The 23238-nt window shown below is 40.1% G+C and overlaps 1 protein-coding gene across 2 annotated transcripts in view; it reads right to left on the reverse strand.

Moving 5' to 3' along the window:
* Positions 1 to 23238, reverse strand: part of CALCR (calcitonin receptor) — a 150196-nt gene that overhangs the window by 54092 nt on the left and 72866 nt on the right. The window contains exons 1-4 of one of the 2 annotated variants that reach the window (XM_060304600.1): positions 15457 to 16842; positions 13483 to 13563; positions 7495 to 7651; positions 4068 to 4178 (exon numbers count right to left, since the gene is read on the reverse strand). In XM_060304600.1, the coding sequence (XP_060160583.1) occupies positions 4068 to 4178; positions 7495 to 7651; positions 13483 to 13533 (319 nt within the window). In that variant the 5' untranslated portion in view covers positions 13534 to 13563; positions 15457 to 16842. Of the gene's footprint in view, positions 1 to 4067; positions 4179 to 7494; positions 7652 to 13482; positions 13564 to 15456; positions 16843 to 23238 lie in introns of those variants that run through there. The other variant, XM_030857260.2, reaches the window with a different exon arrangement.

Raw genomic sequence — 23238 nt, forward strand, 5'->3', positions numbered from 1 at the left:
ATTAGAATCATCATCGCTTAACGTAAATCTGTTTCAATGTTAAGTAGAAAACTTTTAAATTGCGAATTTACTGTGACTGCCATTGGACAAAAACTATTTAAAGAATCACCACTGGACACCAACAATGTTTCCAAAAGGGTTAGCACTAATCAGCAGGGAAAAATTGATGTTGAAAACTGGTCAATGATTTAGTTAATGCTTTGTCAACGACCATTCTAAGCTTACTTGCAATTAAAAAAAAAGTGGTTTGTAATGCAGCATTTTATCTTTAACATATTGTTAGAAAGTAGTTTTGTTTTATTGAAATGAATATAATTTGGTTTTTACAAAGTTATGCAGCTACATAGGGTAACGTGTTCTAAGGAAGAGGGTGTTCCTCCTGAGGAAGTCCTTTCCAATCACGGACGGCACTCTAGGAAATATTGTTTTGTTTGGATTTAACTCAGGTCTGGATCTAGGCATTTCCTGGTTCTAACTGTTGCAGCTATCAAGAATCTGTCATCCTCCACCCGGCAAATCTTCCAATATTTGACGGAAGGCTACGTCTACTCTGACTTCCTTCTCTAAACCAAACACCCCTATTCACTCTCACCACACATGCTGTCCCCTCACAGCCTGAAGCCTCTCTGCATGTGCTCTGAGATTGGCACTTCCCTCTAAAATAGTCTAAGTTTGAACTGCCCGGTGAAGAGGCAGCATGCTTCCTTCGGTCTAGCTTCACATGGAGGAGCTTCTTCCAGATGCTCAAAACCCAGTCCCCAGAGATCTGTGTTCCATTAATCTGAAGAGGTGCCAGACACCAGCATCTTTAAGAAGCTCATTGATTCCAAAGGGTATCAGAGTTGAGAATCACTGTCCTCAGCCATATGTTGGCCACCTTGGCTCTGTCCCATTACTGCTGATTGAGTGTTTGACTTCTGCCCTTAAATCCCTCCTAATAAGGATTTGCTTTTTATACTCTAGCGTATTCCTTCAGACCCTCAGCCTCTTTGGAATTTCAATACTGTTATACACTCTTTCATTACCTACCCGTCTTTTACCAAGCACTTTGTTTAAAATGAAATCTGTCATTTCATTCAACTGTTGTATGTATCATCAAGGTACAGCTTGGGTCAATGGTAAAATACTAAAGAATTTAAACTTGTTGAATATAGGTATTTTTAAGGTTTGCCTTTCTTTTAAAGTGGATTTGTCCCCCAGCTGAGAGGAACCTAAAAATCAGGCTGAAAAGATGGATCTATGCCTGGCAATCTCTGTTTTGTGACCCCAAACTTGCCTTTTAGTTAATAATTACAGCCACTTTGGCAAGGGCCCATTGCTGCTTTGGAACTGGCCTTGCAGCCTTGATTGCAAGACAGCTCTTCGTGCCACTCATGTTACCTCTAATGTGGCTGTCAGATCAAGATTAATGAAGCATCATTTATTGGGAACAGTCGATAAAGACCTGGGGGACTACTATCAAATAGCATTTGGTTAGAGTTTACAGGAAGGTAGTGCTGAGCAGGGCATAGCACTAAGCCCTTTCTCTCTTCACATCCCAACTCTTCCAACAAAATGAGGATTCCTAGAAGTGGCTGGCCTGAGCTGGTTTTAAAAGTGCCCCACTGCAATCCCATTTCCATTATCTCTTCTCACTGGGGTCGCACTTTGTATCTCATTCTTGAAGGAAGCACAAAAAGCATCTCCCAAACATTGTCTCAGGGCTAGACTAATTGCTCTAATCTGGATTCCAGAAACTTTCTTGCATAAATTTTATTGTATGACTGCTCTTTTCCATTTTAACTCATGTCCTCACTTTCAGTCTGCGGGAAATAACCTCTCATCATTCACAGACAATAAGTGTGGGTAACCAGATGGGCTGGTTAACCCTGAAATGTGGTAGAAAGTCTGACCCAACAAGTCTTGGAAAAATCTGAAAGAGGAGGTTGATTTTTCCATAACCTCTTAAGCAAAAAACAAACACTGAGTCTTCTCTTCAAAATGCTACCTCTAGTCCAGACCAGATAATTCAAAGAAGATCCTCTCTTGTCAGGACCCTGGCATCCCCTTCCTGTAACTGGGTGTTCTAACTCTCTCCCCGGCCCTATTCCCTAGAGGTCACTGAAGGAAGAAGAAGATGAGCACCATGAGGTGCGGCGGGGTTACTGTGCTCTGTTATTCCACATCTTATTAGAAGAGATACGGAGCTTGAAGTGGAATGACCTGTGTTCTGGGAGCTCAGTCCCCACACCAGTCAACTAGTGGCTCTAGTTTCAACATCTAGAGCCATCTGAACGCTTCCTACAGGCTCAGGCTTGCTGTACTCTCAGGAACAAATCTCACCCCTTAACAGGGACTTATGCAGTGTGTCTGTAGCTGGACCCACTTAGTTCCAGCATCAGGGTCTCCTTTGTAATGAAGATTATATTCCTTTTTAAGTATCTTAATCCCAGGTTTATTTCAATGGGACAGATTTTCTATCCAGTCTCCTAGAACGGAACTTTTCTGGCCCTGGTACCTACAGTTCCTGGAGCTGGGCAGCTACTGCCTTTCATTCCTCCGGGACCCTTTCCTCTATGGCCTGTATCAGTCTCATCGGATGATGTGCTCTGCCTCCTACTGGAAGAGCTACTGAGTGCACTGGCTGGGCTTTGCTGGTCCCAGCCACTTGCTTATCTGGACTTTATTGTTTAACACAGTTTCATCTTGGCTGCACAATTTAGTCACAAGAACATTTAAACATCTTGATGTCCAGGTTGCACTCCAAACTAACTAAATCAGAATATCTGGGATGGGACCAGGGATCAGGATTATTTTTTAAAGCTCTCCAGCTTCCCAGCCAAGTTGAGAATCACTTACTACTAGCAGCTATCCAATCCCATTTCCCAGCCCCAAGTGCCTGATCTCTGGATTGAGGCCGTTGAACAACCTCATACCTACTTTTCACACATCCCTTTGCCTTGGCTCCCGACCACTCACCACTGAGCATCTTGGATTCCAGACTTCCATTCTATTTGGATAGATGACAATACTAAGACGCATAACTTCGGCCCCTAGCTTCTCACTTCACTGGGCACCTGGTACTCCTGCCTAAGCATCGCCGCCCAACTTCTAACCATAACAGTGAGGCTAGACTGAGGCCTGAAGGAAAACGATGTTCCCCCTTGAAAGTTCTGAAAGTACTTCAACCTGCATAAGTTTGTACGGTGATTTAGAAATATTATTTCTCAAATGCTTTTCCAAGACTGTTGCCCTTACTTAGAAAGAAAGGGATAGGTAAGAGCTCAGGAGACTTGGGTTCACTTGTGGTTTTATGTCAAATATTATGTGAGTATAAAATGAGATACTATATATGAAAATGTTTTGGAAAGTTAAAAAATGATAGTCAATGAAAATATTCCCATGTTACTAATTAACTTTAGTTATAAAAGTAACACCAAATTCACTTAACACACATCTGTTGGCTGTTCATGTTGGGCTGGGCACACAGCTGGGTTACTACAATCCATTTTAATTTAACTGGTCTTATTTACTGAGCATATTTTAAGAATCTACTGTTGGAGCAGAAATCTGGTAAATGTCTAGAGTTACCACTTTCTAATTTATCTTCCCTACACATGACAGTTTTATACAATTTTCAAGGTTACATCAAATTTCCATTATGCTTGTTCTACCAGCCCAGTACGCACAAACTCTACATCAAGCATTTGCATAAGTCATCAAATGTGAGACAACTGAAAAATTTTAAAAACTACACATTTAAATAAAACTGGTCAGTTTTAGAAATATTACTTTTTTATTAAAATTTAATATTAAATATTTAAAATATATAAAATTTTCATTTTTATCTAACATTTAATATAATTTATGACTAAGGGGCATAACTGATCAGCAATGTGACTTAAAAAATAAGGGCAGCTTGCAATCTTAGACAACCGGGTAATATTTCATTTATGGAAATTCTTCAGAATGTGCTAAACTGCATAGAATATGACTTGGTAGTATATTTTGTATCTGATTTTCTTTTCAGAACTAGAAAAACACTAAAAGATTCATAGCAAAATATACAATAAAAATAACTACTCTACCTGCTACATCAAAGTCCGGAAAATAATCTGGGCAGTGCTGTTGGGCGAGCACTCCAGCCGGTGTGTCATCCCAGCAGGACCATCCATCCCAGGTACGGTTGCAATACAGACCTGGCCATTTAGAAAGAAATATTACACTTGTCAAAAACTGTAGAATCCTCAGCAGGATTTAACAGTGCATAGGCAGTTATTCTGGGACCCTCCACTTGGACATGGAAATATTAAAACAACAGTAGCAGCAGCAGCAACAAAATAAAGGTATTAACTTTTCCAAGTACTAAGGAATTTCCTTTTTTTCCTTTTGTAGGACATTCTCCATTTGTTCCTCAAAAGGCATATTTGTCATCCGTATGGAATATTTCCTCCAAAATCTTTCCTTTAAAATATCTCCAGAAATGCTATGAAAAAAGTCTTGTGAAAGTATATGCAATATTACCCCGGGATAAAAGGCTTTGGAACATTTGTAGCCTACTAACCATTAACCTTCAAAGGGGTTGCCTTAGGTAGTTCTATTGTTAATCCAAGGGTGATGCACTTGTTTAGGAGATGCATTTGCAGCCAGTTAATGGCCTACATATAAAAACAGTCTTATTAGTTTAGAATCACACCATTACTGACTAAAATAATGCTTAGTTTGATCACTTTATGTATTCTTCAACATTGGCTCCAAGTGGTTTCCCACTGCTTTCAAAAATTAAATCTACTCTTGAAGGGGGAAACTTTTAGTGCAATTGTAAAAGTATCTATTTTTTCATACACCTTCTTATTGATATTAGTGTGAGGCTGGGGTCAGATCATGAGGTGTCTTAAATGCCATCCTAAGGAGTCTGGTTTTTTTTTTTTTCCCGTAGGCAAGGTGGAACCATTGGGAATGACATGAACAAATCTAGATTTTAGTGAGAATAAGAAGGCTTTTAAGGATAAGATTAAAAAGAGAGACAAACTAGGTGACTATTGTAACAGTCCAGGTAAGAGATATTAAATGTCTAAAATAAGGCACTATTAGTGTATTTAGGAATATTAATGAAATGTAATTAATGAGGTGTGGATGTAAAACAGGAAAATACAAGGATGACTCATAAATATTAATCCTGAGGGTGGGGATAATGGCCGACTCCAGGAGGGCTCAAGCCAAGGAGTACTTCCCAGAACTTCCACTGCCCCTGTCCCCGTGGTGAGCCACAGCCTCCCCCCAGATCTGCAGGAGACCCTCCAACACTAGCAGATACACCAGAAATACATCTACACGTGGAACAACTCCTACAGAACACCTACTGAACACTGGCAGAAGACCTCACACTTCCCAAAAGGCAAGAAACCCCCCACGTACCTGGGTAGGGCAAAAGAAAAAAGATCCCACTACTGGGCATATACCCTGAGAAAACCATAATTCAAAAAGAGTCATGTACCAAAATGTTCATTGCAGCACTATTTACAATAGCCCTGAGATGGAAACAACCTAAGTGCCCATCATCAGATGAATGGATAAAGAAGATGTGGCACACATATACAATGGAATATTACTCAGCCATTAAAAAAATGAAATTGAGCTATTTGTAATGAGGTGGATAGACCTAGAGTCTGTCATACAGAGTGAAGTCAGAAAGAGAAAGACAAATACCGTATGCTAACACATATATATGGAATTTAAGAAAAAAAATATGTCATGAAGAACCTAGGGCTAAGACAGGAATAAAGACACAGACCTACTAGAGAACGGACTTGCGGATATGGGGAGGGGGAAGGGTAAGCTGTGACAAAGCGAGAGAGTGGCATGGACTTATATGTACTACCAAACGTAAAATAGATAGCTAGTGGGAAGCAGCTGCATAGCACAGGGAGATCAGCTCGGTGCTCTGTGACCACCTAGAGGGGTGGGATAGGGAGGGTGGGAGGGAGGGAGACTCAAGAGGGAAGAGAGATGGGAACATATGTATATGTATAACTGATTCACTTTGTTATAAAGCAGAAACTAGCACACTATTGTAAAGCAATTATACTCCAATAAAGATGTAAAAAAATTAAATAAATATTAATCCTGAGTAAATGGCTCAGTGGCGGTGTCACATACCGAAGTGAGTATCCAGGAGGGATGAGTTTATGAGTAAGGTAATGGTGGGATTTGAAAATATTGTACCTGCAAAATGGCCAAGTGGAAATGTGTAGTAAATGTATGGGAGATGGACCGAGAGGATTAGGTGAAAGAATAACTGCATTTAAGGTGTTTCATTGCATAGAAGCCTGGTGTAAATTCTCAATTTCAAATAAAGGAATATTTTTTCTTTGAAAAAAATTAAATCTACCCTAAAACTTAAAGCTATTCAAAAGAATGAGCTTCAGGCTTTGAAGGCAGTTCTCAAAATAAAAAAAGTTTAAAATAATGATCGTAGCACAAAAGTTCATCCTCCCAAGATGACTAAGACCAAAGCAAAGGAGACTGCACTCACTCGGTTTCTAAAAGTATCAATTTTGTGTTTCTGTTTTTTCACTTAGCTTCAGAGAAAGGGTTTGTTCGGGCAGTTACATATAATGCCTTTTCGGGTTCTTAAACACTGAAACCGCTGCAGACAGAAGAATGACATGTGTCTTTCAATTGACTCACTTTTTTGTTTGAAGGAAAATGCTAAAAATAGGAACTACAAATTAAAACCTTAACTGTTTGATGGCAAACCATGTGTAGTAAATAGAGAATATTCAACTGATTTTCCCCCTAGGAAGCAGTGTGTTGTCTTAGAATACAGTAGGGTGTAAAAGATCTTGTTGGGTCTTTTCAAGTGCTTTAGGGGTCAGGGGAGAGAATTTAAATGAATGTAGCAATGCTTGGTCATCACATCCTCTCTTTTGTTTTCCCCGGGCCCTCTGTAGCTAATAGAATATGCTTGGCACTAAGAATAGTTGGGCAGTCACACAGAGCATTCTAGAGAAGGTGATAAACAACGTCTGCCCAGGAGATATCTTTTTCTAATTCCTCTGGGAACTGGGGGTAGAAAAGGAGAAGGATTAGCATGAGTTGCCACCCAGTTGACAGGTAAGGGAAGATACTACCTAATTAACCCAAGCAAGACAGTTTTGATAGGCTCTGCCTCAGGCTAATTCTCTGCCCACTATTTTCCAACTCTCCTGTTATTCTCTACTTCCTTCCCTCACGTAGTCCTATATTGTTCCTGCTCGCCATGGGTGAATACTGGGCTATGTGTAGTAATTTTGTCGTAAATGCAGATATTCGCCAAAAAGCAGTCAGGTGAACTTGAGCAAAGAAACTAGGCATGTCTGCTGTATGAAATACTCAAACATACCACGGTATGAAAGCCACTGTTAAAACTATTGGCATATTAAATTAAAATTAGTCAACACATATTTACCCACGGAAGAAAATAAGCCTTTCCTGCTGTTTGAAACACACATTCACATACATCTTTCTTTTTACCTTCTCCTTGGTATGGGGGTAACTTTTGCATTCGGTCATAGCATCTGTGCTGTGCCTCCAACAGTCTCTGCTTTCCTAAAAGGTAGAGAAATGGCTCCGGCTCTATTGTTGGAGGGTGGGTCCCCTCTGAAGTGGCAGGAAGAACCGGAATTGGGCGCTGTATTAGAAAGGAAACTGAGTTACTTATGGGGAGTAGAGATGGGTGAATACATAATGAAACAATCAAAAAATATGAAAACGTTTATTTTTCCTTCTGTAAGCAACAATTATGCATGGTCTCCATGTGGAATATTTTTGCTTTATAATTAGAAAGTGTATTTACATTTCATCTATAAATTCTACCTAAAATTTTCCTATTTGCCTTCATTCTGTTCACTCTTGAAAATGTATAGCACCCGAACTCATGCACCTCTTCACAAGATTGTTTTAATTTTATCAGTGCAAAGTTTAGAAGTAAACAAAGCAAATAACCTGATTTCCAAAATATATTAAATCAACTTTGCTTTGTTTGGAACTCCTAAGAATCACGAATCATGTCATTTAAAGTAGCTATATTAGTGCAATAAATACGTTTTAATTGGATCCTTTCAGCTGATTTGTTTGTACTTAGATTGCACACACTGCCAAAAATTTACCCCATTTATTCCATAGAACAAATAAAATCTGTTCTTCTGAAATAGCCTGCTGTAGGTAATTGGCCTTAATCTCTTTAAATTGGTTTCATCAGCCGATGACCTATACAAGGTATCATTTTCACTGCTGAAAATCAATGTAAATCTTAAATATTTCTCTTAGAGCTTTTGAATTTTCAGTACAGACTGACATTAGGTTTGCCAGTCTGTTAGTTTTCACTACCATCATAGGTCCCATTAATCTAAGTTGTGTGTGTATGTATCTGAAAAGATGAATGTCTGACAAATTGTCCTAAGTTGTGTTTAGATAGATTTCAATTTCTTTTGTGGCTCTGATGTTTTTAGTAGTGCTTGAATCTGATTTTTTATATCCATGTTCTGTATAGAGTTCTTTGGAGAAGACTTGCAAGCTTCAGCCTGCATTGACTTTTTCTGAAGTTAGAAATTCTCCTTGCTTTCTATTACACCTGTTGAAACACTTTTAATTGGCCTTATTCTGTTTAAATTATTCTAAGACTGAAGTTTCCCCAATGTACTGATAGCAGAAATAGTGTTATGTACCTTTCTCTATTCTCCACAGTCTCTAAAATAAACATCTTTTATTAAGTTGACCTGTATACCCCAGGATATTCCTGGTAGAGCCTCACTGTTTTCCAGTGTATCTCATTGTGTAGACAGAGCATCCTGTCCTATGAGACAGCCTATCACTAAAGGCTAAACTGTACAGAGTACTAAACAATAAAAATTCAGAGTAGAGAGAGAGCATGGGGGAAGAATAGTTGGGAATGACTACAGATACAAGGTAGAATTTGAATTGGATCTTGAGTATATGTACCATCACATAGGCAGAGAGGAGAGGGAAGGCTTTGTGGATGGTAGGAAAGGTATGCAGGTAAGTCCAGAGGAAGGAAATGGTATGTGTGAAACACTGTACTGAAACCATACTGAGGGTAAGATATGAAATCAAGGAAAATCAGATAATACAGCGCCCTGTGAGAACGAATACAAAACGTCTGGGACATGAAAGGCTCAATATATTTTAGCAAATATTTTAAAAACATGATGAAATAAAGCTGTCTTGCAGTTTTTTGATCAGTGAAGGTTGCGAAAGGAGAATGTTAATAAAATTCATGTGGTAGGCATCAGATGTCCACAGATTAGTGCTGGGGAGGCCAGCCAGGCAGCTGAAGGCATGGACTAGATCACCTTAAGATGGAACAAGAGAGAGCAACTCAGCACTTTCTCAAGTAATAAAAGCACCGAGGTATATTTGAATATAAGGAATGGAGAACAGTAAGAGTCAAATAGCCCAGATATTTTAGCCTATACAGCTAGAAAAAAAAAAAAAGGTAGCATCTTGAGAAAGAGAAGACATTAAGAAAGGAAAACCTTACTCGGAGGAGAAGGTAAGTTCTCTTTTGGACTAGATCTGGGGGTGCCAGCAAGTCATCTGAGTAGAAATCACTTGCAAACAGAAGAAGGTGAATACTTATTGTTATAACGTTACTGTTATAACTGTAGATGAATACTTATTGTGAATATATTTGACACTAAGTGTTAGGATTATTTCTAATTTTAATGCCTCTAGAATTTGTGACAAGAAATTAATGAACTGACAAAGGTTATTAAAGGTGTACAAATCCTTTACCAATGTAGCTGAACAACATTATGTTGTAATATGACCCCTTTCCCACTGGTTTTAAGATCAGTCAGTCAGCAAATAGTCATTGAACTTGATGAGCCAAGTATCGAGCTAGAGGCTGAGGATACGGTGCTGAGTAAAACAAGCACAGATCCTGCCCTCGTGGAACTTACAGTCCAGCAAGAAAGACCAACACTATAAATATTTCCAGACACCAGAAACTGTGAAAGGTAAAGAATTATTAATCGTTAAATGCTCAGATATTCCGTTAGGAATTGAGAGATGGTTTGGGAGTAAGGAAAAGTATTTTGAAGACATTTCATGTAAAGGCTTCTTTTTGGATTTTATTAGCCTACATTTGTATGAATGTGTGTTTTAATAATTTGACTACAGATCATGTAACCATGATCTTTAATTGATTACAGTGTCCTCACAATAAGATACAAATGATTGGTTCAGCTTATGCATCTATTTGATTCTTTGTGGCTCTATTCTTAGAATCTTGAGTTGATATGAAAATCATCATTTGATATTATTTCTGGGTCATTTCCCCACCATCTTCAAATCAAATTAGAAGATGTATTATGATGTTATATATAAATCTTTTCTGTCACTTATTAGATATTTTAGACATTAGGAACTACTTTGCTTGACACTCTTTCCAGAAGTAACATTCTGAATTCTACTTTTAAACGGACTAAGCAACCAATTAAATGTTCCTTTGTTAGTTGGAAATTCATGGAGGCCATGGGGAGGCAGTATGTGCAAGAATAGCCAACTGGAAACCCTATACCTGTATTTTCAATGACAACATTATTTGGTTTAATGCAGTTTTACCACCAGTAATAGCGGAGATATGACCATCTCAAAAAGTAGGTGTAGTTCACGTAGACGACAGTAGCATCGATCTTATCGTTCCTCCAATGTTGAAACAACTCCAGTGAACTTCCTGTAACCTGGTTCAGCAGAGATTGTTTCAACACTGAGGGAACGAGGAATCAGAACTCCTGCCCTTAGAAGAACCATAATAATCTGAGGCCACTCCTGGTCTGGTTCATGTTTGAGCATTGACGATGCAATTTTTCCAGTGGTAGCTGAATGTTTCAGTGATTTTCTTCGGAAAATAACATATACACTGAGGCATTCTGTTATGCATATAACATACAGATATATGTAGATATAAATATATAGCCATTACATCTATATAATTCTGATCATGGAATTACTACTGCTTAACATGTAAATTTCATAAAGTTCATTGATTAACTTTATGCTAATTATTTCACACAGTTAAAAATAGCTAGTGAGGTGGTATAATTTTCAGCAGTAAAGGGGTAAAACAGAAGTAGTAGTGATTAAACCACCAAGCAATGTGAAAAACAATATTCAGCTTATCATAAGTGTTATGTTTATTCTATGTATTTGTGGAATGTAAATATATAATTTTATGCTCCCATGAAGATAGAAATGAGACATTAAGGGCATGTTGCTTTTCTGAATAAAGACTGAAATGCAAAGTTTTGCATTCAAGCCATCTTGCATGATTCTTCCAAAATCAAACAAAAACCACCTCTTAATTGTTGTCCTACGTAGCAGTTTAGCCACCGTATATGTGATGTCACTCCTAAAGGTTCCAGTAGATGGCGCCACACATACGACCACCAAGCTGCCACTGACAGCTGTAGTCCGCAGCCGAAACATCACTGTTCTTTCAGTTAATATTTTGAGTGCCTCCCACATGCCAGGCACTGTTCTAGGTTCTGAAGATTCAGCAATGAACAAAACTGGCAAGGTCCCTGCCCTCATGGAGCTCACATTCTAGAAAGTTTCATCCACACTAATCATGGGGTCCAGAGGTAAAGCAATCTATTTGAATGGCCGTGTGTTTAAGCAATTCCTACTTTGATTAAGACAATCAGCCTCCTTGTGTGTTACAGGTGGTTTCTAGAAGTACAGAGACAGAACAAGTAGAGAGCTGTTCTGTGTAGAACTTTGAGGAATGGTCCAAACCTACTGAATGTGGGATCCATGCTACCGGGTTGAAGGGAGACATTCCTATTGATTGCCACAGACAGAACTGCTCTAACAGGACTATGAATCCAGAATCCACAAGCTGATGTAAACAACTTTCCATGTCACCATTCTTAATAATGATAATGTCTACGTTCAGATTACTTGTAGCTTTCAGTTACTCATACCTTTCAAAATAACAAAGGATAAAATAGAGCTTTGTAAAGTGTTAGCCCTGCTTTTTCCAGGTAGGATCAGATGCCTGGTTGGTGTCCTATGTACTTTCTACCTGAGCATTATATAAACAAAACTGCCGTATATTATCATAAACTCAACACAAATAGGGGAATACAGCTAAGTGAACAACAACAACATAAAGTAGGTTCTTCTGAGAAGCATTATGTCTTCATCATTGTTGTCATTGTCATCACTACCATCTTTTTAGCACTAAGTGCCAAGCATTGTTCTAAGCCTATTGTATTACTGCAGGTAAGAAGAGAAAGTGAGTGGGTAGTTTTGGTAAAAGTAGATGAGGCTAATGGAATGCGGTGACACAAACTGATAGTTTTTAAAGGCCATTTGGAAATCAGGTCAGTAGAATTCAAAAATATATTGGTAGTGGTTAGTAATGTATCCAAGAAGTGACATTTTAGAATAATTAAGGTCAACGTCGTTTAAAAATTTCCTTTTCTCTAGAGAGCATCAATGTGGAACATAACGAGTGTTTTAGAAGGAAACTGATGTATGAAATTTTTTATGGACAAATCCTCCAAATCCAATAGGTAATCCAGAAGCAAAATTTATGTTACAGTGAAGAGAGCACAAAGCCATTTAAGTACCCTATGCAATGTTTGCTAGTAAAAAAAAAAAAATGCCCACAAACCATAAGACACCTGTCGTGCTCATGCAACTATATGAAATTCTTTCGGTCTTTGAATTTTAAAATGTATTAGGTAAGAGTTTTGAGAAAAGTGACTTTTTTTTTTTTAAACATACCAAAAGTTATATACTCTTTGTAAAAGAAACAAAAACCACAAAACGGTGACTGGATAATACTCAAACTTTCTTATTATCTAGTAGTTACTTTATGATTTCTTCTATCTATGTCTAGTTATATGCTTTATGAAATTTAAAAATATTTACATAGTTGATCACATAGGATTTCATTTGAGATGAATAATATCAGTATGAATAGAATATACCAATATTTCTGCATCTATAGAATATGACATAAGGCTTAGACATTTACAGATGAAATAAAACATTCCAGTAGTTTCTACAATATTCTTGTTTAAAATTTATTTCGAAGAGCATGAAGGTACCTACATTTCCAAGTACTGGATTACTTTTAGCAAATTATACTGTACTTTATCTGAAGATTAAAATAACATGACAGTCTTAGATAATAAAATGAACTATCCTCATTCAAACAGGTACAGAAGGGCTACATTAGCAATCATTCCCATAAACCTTGACGTATAACATTACAAAATGTAAATTCCCTTAAAATTAAGTTAACATGTATGAAATGTTAGTAATAGTTTTCCTTGAATAATATTAAGAGGAGATTTGTTAACAAAACATTAAAGAAAATTATAGTTTGGTTTTTGGAGAACAATGTCTACCCTTGCAAATGCCCAATCATAATCATACTACTTCAGCATTCTTGATTAACATAGCTTAAAATAACTTTGTTTCACTTACATTCAGAAAGAAGAAGAGGGTCAAGCACCAGCGTGTAAGTGTGAACCTCATCTTGGGCTTTTGAAGACGGTCTTCTAAGACCTAGAAAAATATAAAAGTAACAAAGACATTTAAATTAATACAGCTCTAATATTGACTGTGGCCTTTTTTTCTTGTCTATTTGACTTGAAGAAGATCAATGCCCAAAGACACCCTAAATACAACCCACGTAAGTACAGTAAGCTTGTGAGGCAAATGCAGCAGCATGTTCCATTGCCCTTCCTCTCAGCCAGGAAGACTTGTCTGGTTGTTGTCTAAAGTTCTCCCCTTAAGAAATTCTGGAGCCCCCTTTACATATCAGGACATAAAAGATTCTGAGAAATCAAGAGCAATCAGTGTGGACTTCAGTTAACACATGGCATCAGAAGAACTGCTGAAAATTTTCAATGGAAACATCCACAAAAGTCACCTCAATGGACATGAATAAAATCTGTGCTTTGTAAAGGATTAATAGCTATGCCTTCCAGGTAATCAAAAGCCAACTTTTATTTACGCAGTCTTACTTGCAGCCTTGAGTATTTTTCTTTCCTACAAATTCTTCAAGCGTCAAGTTGCTATTAAAAATAAATTTATTCCATAGTAAGGCTTGTTTGTTCCCTAAGAGGTCACCAGTCCTACTCAAGAGCACAACAGTCAGAAACAGGCTGCTTTGTCACAAATAAGAGTTCTTTGTTACTCTGCAGGTAATTTTACACAAGGAAAAATAAAGGAGTGAAATTTTAAATATATACATTTCATCAGCGGGATTTGTGTGAAAACGATTTCAACTAGGGGTGAATGGTTATCATTGCATCTAACACTCTACTCATTGCACCACTTTTAGGTTTTACATATTCTGCTAGGTTTCAGTTAGTATCTACACTGTACGCCTGTTGGGCTGCACCTTGCAGGCCTGCGAGCCTTGAGACCAAAGAAATGGCCTGGAGACAGCGGTGGAAACATCCATGGTTTGCTGGAGAGGGGTAAACCTATCTTAAGCAAAAGGTCCTGGAGCAATAGCCCACGTCTTACAGCAGATGGCAGGCAGGACATGACAGCAAGCTTTGCAACTTGGAGGAGGCGGCTACCATTTATAAGGGGAATTGATATCAGGTTGGCTCAGTTACCAGGGGAACCAGCAGCTGGGGCAGGGAGCAAACACATAGGCAGGTACTACTTAAGCTCTATAATTAAGAGGATTGGAGAGTCACCTGAGAGAAGCAGAGCCTGCTCGAGCAGGGGATGTACAGAGAGCAAGAGAGCAGCCATCTTGAATGGCCTGACGATACACTCCACTCCTACACACCCTGCAGGAGCCTTACAATCTTGATCCGCCCCTTTTCCGTGATATCCCTGGGGTCAGGAACACAGAGGCACACTCCAACCAAATACCACACATGCAATACAGACACCAGAGGCTTAAGAGTATCACGAGTCCAAGAGGTGGGCAAACTTTGGAGCCAGGCGCTTATCAGGTCAATTTTTCATGGAAGTCCAGATGAGGATGAAAATGTCCTCTCGCGACAGGGACCCAATCAAACTCATTTCACAGTGAGGCCACCACTGTCACCCAGTCCACAGATTCCCTCCACTTAGACTAAGGAGGGAAGGCAAGATGTTTAACAGGCACAACACAGGGGAGATCATGACTATTAAGCAAAATATAAGCAGTAAGAGCACGCTGAGATCACATTGCCCCTGCATGTGGTTTTCGTCCTGGCCTGCAGTACCCCACCACCTCTCCATCCTCAGTCCCCACAGCCAGTGCCCAACACTGGAGAGGCCTGTAGCAACGGACCACAGGGTTAATATGATGGTGCCTTTCTCCAGTAGGGGGCCTGGATTAATTACCTTAGTAGTTTTAGGTGGGGCTGGGTAGAAGACAGGTGAGATCTGTAAATCCCTTTCTAATCCTCTTCCCCACAAGGCAGCAAACCCAAACCACTGGGGACTTACCTGCCAGTCCTAGGGTCATTTATGATGTGTTCCTCTGGGGGTAGATCCTGTGTCAAGGGCAAAAGCAAGTTATTGGCCTGACCGACCATTTGGCAGCAGTCGTTAGGTGGTCGACAGTTGAGCTTGGATTGTGTCGACTAGTTGCCTCTGGGTTAACAGGCCGTCAGCACTGGGACGATTGCTCCTGGGACATGTCCTCATGTTGGAAGAGAGAGTTTTCTGTGTCAGTTGCTGAGTAGTCCCTTCATCCTTTCAATTAGCCCAGCAGCACAGGGGCTGTAGGGCAGGGGGAAATGTCAGTGTACGGCATTTGTATTGGCGCATTCCTGAACTTCATGACCAGTAAAGTAGGGGTTTTTTTGGCCGCGTTGGGTCTTCATTGCTGCATGCAGGCTTTTCTCTGGTTGCGGCGAGCGGGGGCTACTCTTCATTGCGGTGCCCGGGCTTCTCATCACAGTGCCTTCTCTTGTTGCGGAGCACGGGCTATAGGTGCACAGGCTTCAGTAGTTGTGGCGCACGGGCTTAGTTGCTCCACGGCATGTGGGATCTTCCCGGACCAGGGCTCGAACCTGTGTCCCCTGCATTGGCAGGTGAATTCTTAACCACTGTGTCACCAGGGAAGCCCCTAAAGTGGGGTTTTTTTGCATTACTCTATGACTCTGTAGACCTCGAGTAATGGCTTCCACCTGTTGTAACGCACTGTAGACTGCACACAGCTGTTCCAAGAAACAATACTGTTGCTCTGCCCCCTTCCGCAGCTAAATCAGAAGCCAAGGACATTCTGCCGTTGCCACATGCCCCAGCCAAACCCTCTGGTGAACTGGCCACCTCCAACTGACAAGCCTGTCCCGAGGTAACACCCCTAAAGCCTGTGTCTGTAGTTGTTTAGGGGTGGTGGGTCGGGGGTACGCTCGTCTTACCCGACCAGCTAACATCCAAGTACTTGATAGATAAGCCAAGTTCTTACACTTTGTATTCACCAGCCATCCTCATGCAGTCAGATGAGCCACGAGCACGGGGCTGCTACTTTCACACCGGAAGAAGGCTCTAAGGTTAACAGGATGTCATCAGTACGACGGAAGAGAAAAGCATCTGCCATGGTAGCCAGCTGCCACAGAGCCCCACATGCTAGTGGACGGCCTCCCCAGGATCACCTCTGCAACTTTCCATACCCCAGCCTTATTTTCCGACATCTCGGCACTCACGGGAGTTTCTTCGGCCTCCTGGTTGGCTCACCAGTGGTTGGGCTGCACTTCGCAGACCTGCAAGCCTTATAGCTGCCCAGCCTTGGGACCAAAGAGCCTGGAGACAGCAACAGAGACTCAGTGGTTTTTTGGACGGGGACTCTTAAGCAAAAGGTCCTGGAGCGACACCCCACTGTTTACAACAGAGGGCGAGCAGGCAGACAAGCCGTGGTAGCGTCCTTCACTACCGGGTGGGGCGGGGCAGGGCAGGCAGAGAAAGAGGCTACCATTTATAGGGGAACTGACGTCATGTTGGCTCAGTTACCAGGGAAATCAACAGCTGGGGCAGGGGGTGAGCACGTAGGCAGTTACTAATTAGGCCCTATAATTAAGGGGATTGGATATTCATGTGAGAGAAGCAGGACTTGGTGGATCAGGAGATGTACAGAGCAAGAAAACAACCATCTTGAGTGGCCTGACCATACAGTGCCTAATATACTTGTCCCCAAGAGTAAACTGTATTCAATTCACATATTAGCATGCCAGGAAATTGGGAAAGTATAACTTTCAAGTGTCATCTTATATGCTGATCATTACCCCTTGTTTCTGACACTTCAAGCCCACTAGTAAGTTGAAAACACATACATGTATTGACAGCCGAGGCATTACAAGGGATGCAAATACGGGTGAGACGGATGAGATGTGGTTTCAGTACAAGAAACTGAGCATGGTGGGGGGGATGGGGGCAGGGAGCAACACGAATGATGTAAGACATGTGCTAAAATAACTATCATACAGCCTGGGTAAAAAGTTCAATAAAATGGCACAAATACAGAGCTTTATAAAGGATCATTTCTGATTGGGGGAACGAGAGAAGGATTTGTATTTTGACCTAAAATTTGAGAACTGAATAGGGTTTTAAGAAACAAAGACCTACATAGGCAGAGAAAGCAGATTAAAAACAAGATGTGGAGATAGAAAAATTTAGGGGTAGCCGAAGAATAAGGAATACAAAACTGTAATTTAGCTGGAGCTGAGAGCTTCTCAGGAAGTGAAAATAAGGGTAGAAAAGTAGGTTTTGAGTGCCTAGAAAATTACCCAAACCACCTTTTGGCACTTTGTGTGCCTGCCACACATTTTCATCTATGTATGTACACAACTTAACAACCTGGCCTGAGGCGAAACCTCTTTCAGAAAAGGATTATGTTTTAGCTATCTATAAATCTCTGGCACGGCACACAATCACTCACACGTGATTGTTATTTTTGATAATAATGGTGGTTTGTGGTCTGATGAATTCTAGGAAGCACAGAACTCTCTTGAATGTATTATTTTTCCCTTTTTGATTCCTTGTACTCCCATGTCAGTGACTTCCACAATTATCCATGAACTGTCCAAATAGGAAACCAGGGATGGTCCTTGATTCCACCCACTTCCTTATACCTGACATCTAGTCTCTATGACTCCCATTCTATCAGCCCTTGGTATCTTGTTAAAGTGTTCACCCTTCTCCACCACCTCAGTTCAGAGCTCCATCTTTCTCATCAGGACCCTAGCAACAGCCTCATGACCAGTTTCCCTACTTCAAGTCGCCATCCCTCCAACCCATTTCCTATACCAAAATGAGTGTAATTGTATCTTCCTTCAGTGATTGCCTCCAAACTTTAAGTAAATGCATAAAACCCTTGGCTAGGAATGTAGTAATACAGGGCCCCCTTTAGCAACAAGCACCAATATGATCATGGAGGGGAATAAAAAGGGAGAAATTAAAGTTGTCTCCTAGATAGCTAGCTTCGGTACAAGGACAGATAATGAAGGAATTCAGCAAGGGGAAGTGGGGAAGAGGAGGAGCTCTTCTCCCTTAACTGGGAATATTATTACCTGTGTACTGGATGAGACTTATTTCCTGATGTGAAAGGTAGGACTTTTGAAGTGTTCACATACCTGTGAAATTGGTACAGCTTTCCTTAGTTAGATCCTACTTTTTATTTATTTATTTATTTATTTTTGCGGGTTGTGGCCTCTCCCGTTGCGGAGCACAGGCTCTGGACACGCAGGCTCAGCGGCCATGGCTCACGGGCCCAGCCGCTCTGCAGCATGTGGGATCTTCCCGGACCGGGGCACGAACCTGCATCCCCTGCATCGGCAGGCGGTCTCTCAACCAGTGCGCGACCAGGGAAGCCCCCTACTTTTTAAGAAGGAAATCATAGACATACAATGAATTTCTAAGGGTCTGTTGAGTATGATAGTCCTAGGATTTCTTCCCTGAGAGAAGCAGGATGTATGGAACATTACAGGTGTTAAGAATTAAAAACCAGATCTGTTCTTCCCATGAAAGTCCTGCTCATTAATTCCAAATGTGAGAGCTAAGCACAGTGAGAAGCCAGCTTCTCCATGACGGTGAATATGGGGCGATTAGGCAGTTAATTGGCTTATTCTATCTATGTCACATATGTGATGTCACTTGATATTTTATAAAGTATCAGTTGCTTGGTTTTGACTAAACGGTATCATTACAATGCAGAGCAATAGAAACGGTGGGAGACTTGTCACTCTTAAGGTGAGTGGAGCTGTGTAGTCATCTTGGCCTAGGAAAGGGGAGGTCCAGGCTTTCAAAGCCCCACATACCGCGTTTACATTTGTACCATGAACAACTAAGGTGAATGAAAATAGATCTGAGACTGAACACTTGGAAATGACAGAGAGGTTTAGCCAAGAAACAAAGTCCTTTCTTTTTTCCTATTAATTGAACAGGTCTGTAATTTTAAATGGTCTTGCATTATTTTGAACTCTTAACAAAGTCCCCATGTGTAACTTTATAGTATATCTGGGCTGTATTGCACCTGCCTCTAGTCAGAAAATTTCAACTGTAATTGTCCAGGGTTAAACAGTACCTTGTAGATATGCCTCTCTTTGAGAAAAATGTTTTTTAAAAAATATTTATTTATTATTTATTTATTTATTTTGGCTGTGCTGGGTCTTAGCTGCAGCACACGGGATTTTTGTTGTGGTGTTTCATGGTGATTTGTGAAGATAGGAGAAAGAATGCATAGGTAGAGTTGTGAAGAAAGACAGGGCTTTAAGAATTTAAAGGAGATAAACAAGGCAAAAAAGAGTAGAACCAGAATGAGGAATGAAGTAATTCACTTTCTCTAGGATTCTTCAAAAAAAGAGAAAAAAGAGTGAAGAAAGTTAAGAGTAACAGCTGTGGAAAACCCAAAATGAGGCCTAATATTAGCTGAACAGATGATTAAAGGATGGGTAGGTTTCAGGGTGGAATCTAGAGAAAGACTAATGTGGAATTTTTGATAGGCAGGAATTTTCTAATTCAGTTTTTTAGAAGCTAGAAATTTTCTAACTTTCTAAGCTTAGTAAGTTGAACCTGGACCCAGGTAGAAAAGGACAAAATCAGGCAAACAGTAGCTAATGGAGATAAAAATGCAACTTAGAAACTTTCAAATTGTAATGGGAACAGGTGAGACAGAGAACTTGTGATCAGTCATACGGTACACCTGGAAGATGACTCCAAGAAAACCAGAACAGAGCTTAACTTTGACATCAGATTATTTACTTGCTTCTTGTTATTTCTCCTATTTCTTCTCTACAACAAGGACATTGTTTAGTCTTGTAACCCTAGAACCTAGAAAAGAGTCTGGAACATAGTAAATGGTCAGTAAATATTGGTTGCTTTGTTTAAGGGATGAATTAGGGTCAGAATTTGGTAAGGCAGGGAGGATTATTCTTTACCCAAAGAGTCCTAATTATGGAGCCAAGAGATTCTTATTTTGGCTTCTGCTTTTATTATTTCTTTAGTTTTGGGCAAGAAGCTTCACTTCTATGCCAGTTTCATACCGATTCTGTATCCATATCCTCCTTGAATAGGAGAAGAATACACTTCCATATGTAAAGCAAATTGATCCCCCTGGATCTGTCTCAGTAGTTTAGCTACTTAGGGCAGTGGTTTCCAAAATGTCTTTTAACCATTTTTTTTTTTTTAAACAAAAGCTCTTGTGGAAGCCCACATATAAGCCAGATGGACGTGGAATCTAAACACCTGATTGGGGAGCCTTGTTTAGAATACAGAAATAAGGTAACCTTGGACAGTGGTTCAGTCACTGAGTGGGACAACAGAACATGCATTGCTCTGAATCCACAAATGAGCACCCATCACTCATCTCATCTCTAGAAAATTGTATCCCTGTGTTGCAGGGGTGTGCTGGTTAGCGGAAACCACTCCTCCAGTGAATAAATAGCATCTAAATCGCTAATACAATGATGGTGATTAAATAGACTACTCTTCATTTAAAGAGAACAGATTTCCTTGGAAAGTAAAGTTACACTATTTTTATTTTGGGGGAAGAATATGGAACGTCAATGTCCGAAAATAATGTATCTATTCTCATAGATCAGCATTTCCAAAAGTGTACTCCATAGAATAGTGGGAATCCCATGAGAAGCAGCATAAAATAAAGTTTCCATGGCCAAAGAAGTTTAGGAAACTAAGCGTTTTCTATATTCCTCTTAGAGATGTACCAGAGACATGAGCACTTTAAAGTAGCTAATTTTCCTGTACCGAAAACACTAGTTTGACTTTAACTCTTCATTCTCCAAACCTGTTTGACCCTGAAAAACATTTTTAATAATAACAATTATTGATCCATGTACAGAATATACTTTGGAAAATGCTCTTTTGGCTCAATGGCAATTTCTAACCCACCACAGTGAATGAAGCCTGCAAGCCATGAGAAAGAACTGCCCTTTTACTTAAAATTTTCTTTTTTTCTTCTCCATGGAGCAAAAGTGGAATTTCTGAGGTCTTAAATATTCCCCAGCCTTGGTACAAAGCCCAAAGCTATAAAAGGCATCTCAGAGGCGATGGCTCCTCTGGAACATTATTTGTCAAGAGCCTCTGCTTTACTTCTCTGGCTATGAGAACAAGGAGTTAGATGGAGGGGTATGGGCAAAGAGTAGAAAAGAGGAGGAAGGCATTGCTTATCTAAAAACAGCTGTGGGGGCTTCCCTGGTTGCGCAGTGGTTGAGAGTCCGCCTGCCGAGGCAGGCGACGCGGGTTCGTGCCCCGGTCCGGGAAGATCCCACATGCTGCGGAGCGGCTGGGCCCGTGAGCCATGGCCGCTGAGCCTGCGCGTCCGGAGCCTGTGCTCCACAACGGGAGAGGCCACAACAGTGAGAGGCCCGCGTACCGCAAAAAAAACCAAAAAACAAAAGGAAATAAAAAAAAATAAAAACAGCTGTGGCATTCTGTCCCCCAAGGCCTAGAGCCTGTTTCAGATTTGAAATTTGGCATTTCTTTTGAAGACAACTCGATTTAATATGGTCCTGTAGATACAATCCAAGTGAGTAGGTAAGTGAATTTTGTGGAACCCTGGAACCACAGGGTATGATGGTTTGCTGCCTCACCAGTGCCTTCTGTTTGGACAACTCCTTGATTATATAACCTACTAGAAAATCATTCTTCACTAGTACAGGAACTAATTTGCCAAGGCATAATGTGGTCATACCCAATTTATGTGGCTCCATTAAGCAAAACAGAGTGCCTTCCTGCTGCTCATCATGAGTTTAAAACCCCATCTAAATCCAGGCTCCTAGTCTACCTGGTAAAAACTGGCTCCCTCTGAATAGGGAAGCTTTTTTTGGTAAATAGGTTGGCACACAATGTAAAAGGAAGAATCTAGATGAGAAGTGAAGCAGAATAAAAATGATGCCATATTGAAAAAAATTAAGACTTTTTCTTTCACTCACATCAATGACCTGACATAGTAGGTGCTCAACAAACATTTACTGACTGAAACAGAGAATAGTCTCTAAGCAGTCAGCTAGGCAACATTAATAAATAGAGAGATCTTGGAGAAATGGTTCCAAATCTTGTGCAGTTTGGAAGTGTGCCACTACTCAAATGGATATTATTAATGGATAATTAGATAAAATTAGGCCAATTAAAATTAATTTAAGGGAAGGGCACCGGAATCTCGTGGATACTTTCTAGTACTGGATCTCCAGTAGCAGCCGTGAGAGGGAAAGGGGAGATAGAAACTGTTTGGTTTAATTAAATTTAATTAAAAATACATCATGAACTTATTACATGTGCTTTAATGCCATCTCAAGATATTTAATTTCAATATGTGAGAGGCTGGGAGAAAAACAATTCAGTCTAAAGGGTCAGTATGAACAAAGACGAGGATGCGGGAATCACTGAATATATTGAAGAAGATCTAAGTGAGTTGTTTCCAAACTCCACGTTCTTATTCCTTACATATACACTGCCGTATAACAAGAAAGAAGCAAACTCAGTTTTGGACAAATGGGATTTGAATTGTCAGCAGGGTCTTCTATTTGGAGACCCTAAAATGCATCTGATTGTTATTAGTGTCTTCATATGTTCTTTATAAGCACTTCTGTTGAGATCAGCGACGACAGATATGGGAAGAGGAGTCAGTGAAGTGTAATGGAAAAAAAATACTGGGCTAAGGAATAAAGGCTCTACACTCCAATCCTAGACCCACCTCAAACTCACTACATGACACTTAAGCACATTACTGCACCTTTCTGGACATCAATATAAAATTAGACAATTGGATCA

Source organism: Globicephala melas, chromosome 9 (assembly GCF_963455315.2).
Source record: "Globicephala melas chromosome 9, mGloMel1.2, whole genome shotgun sequence".
NCBI lineage: Eukaryota > Metazoa > Chordata > Mammalia > Artiodactyla > Delphinidae > Globicephala > Globicephala melas.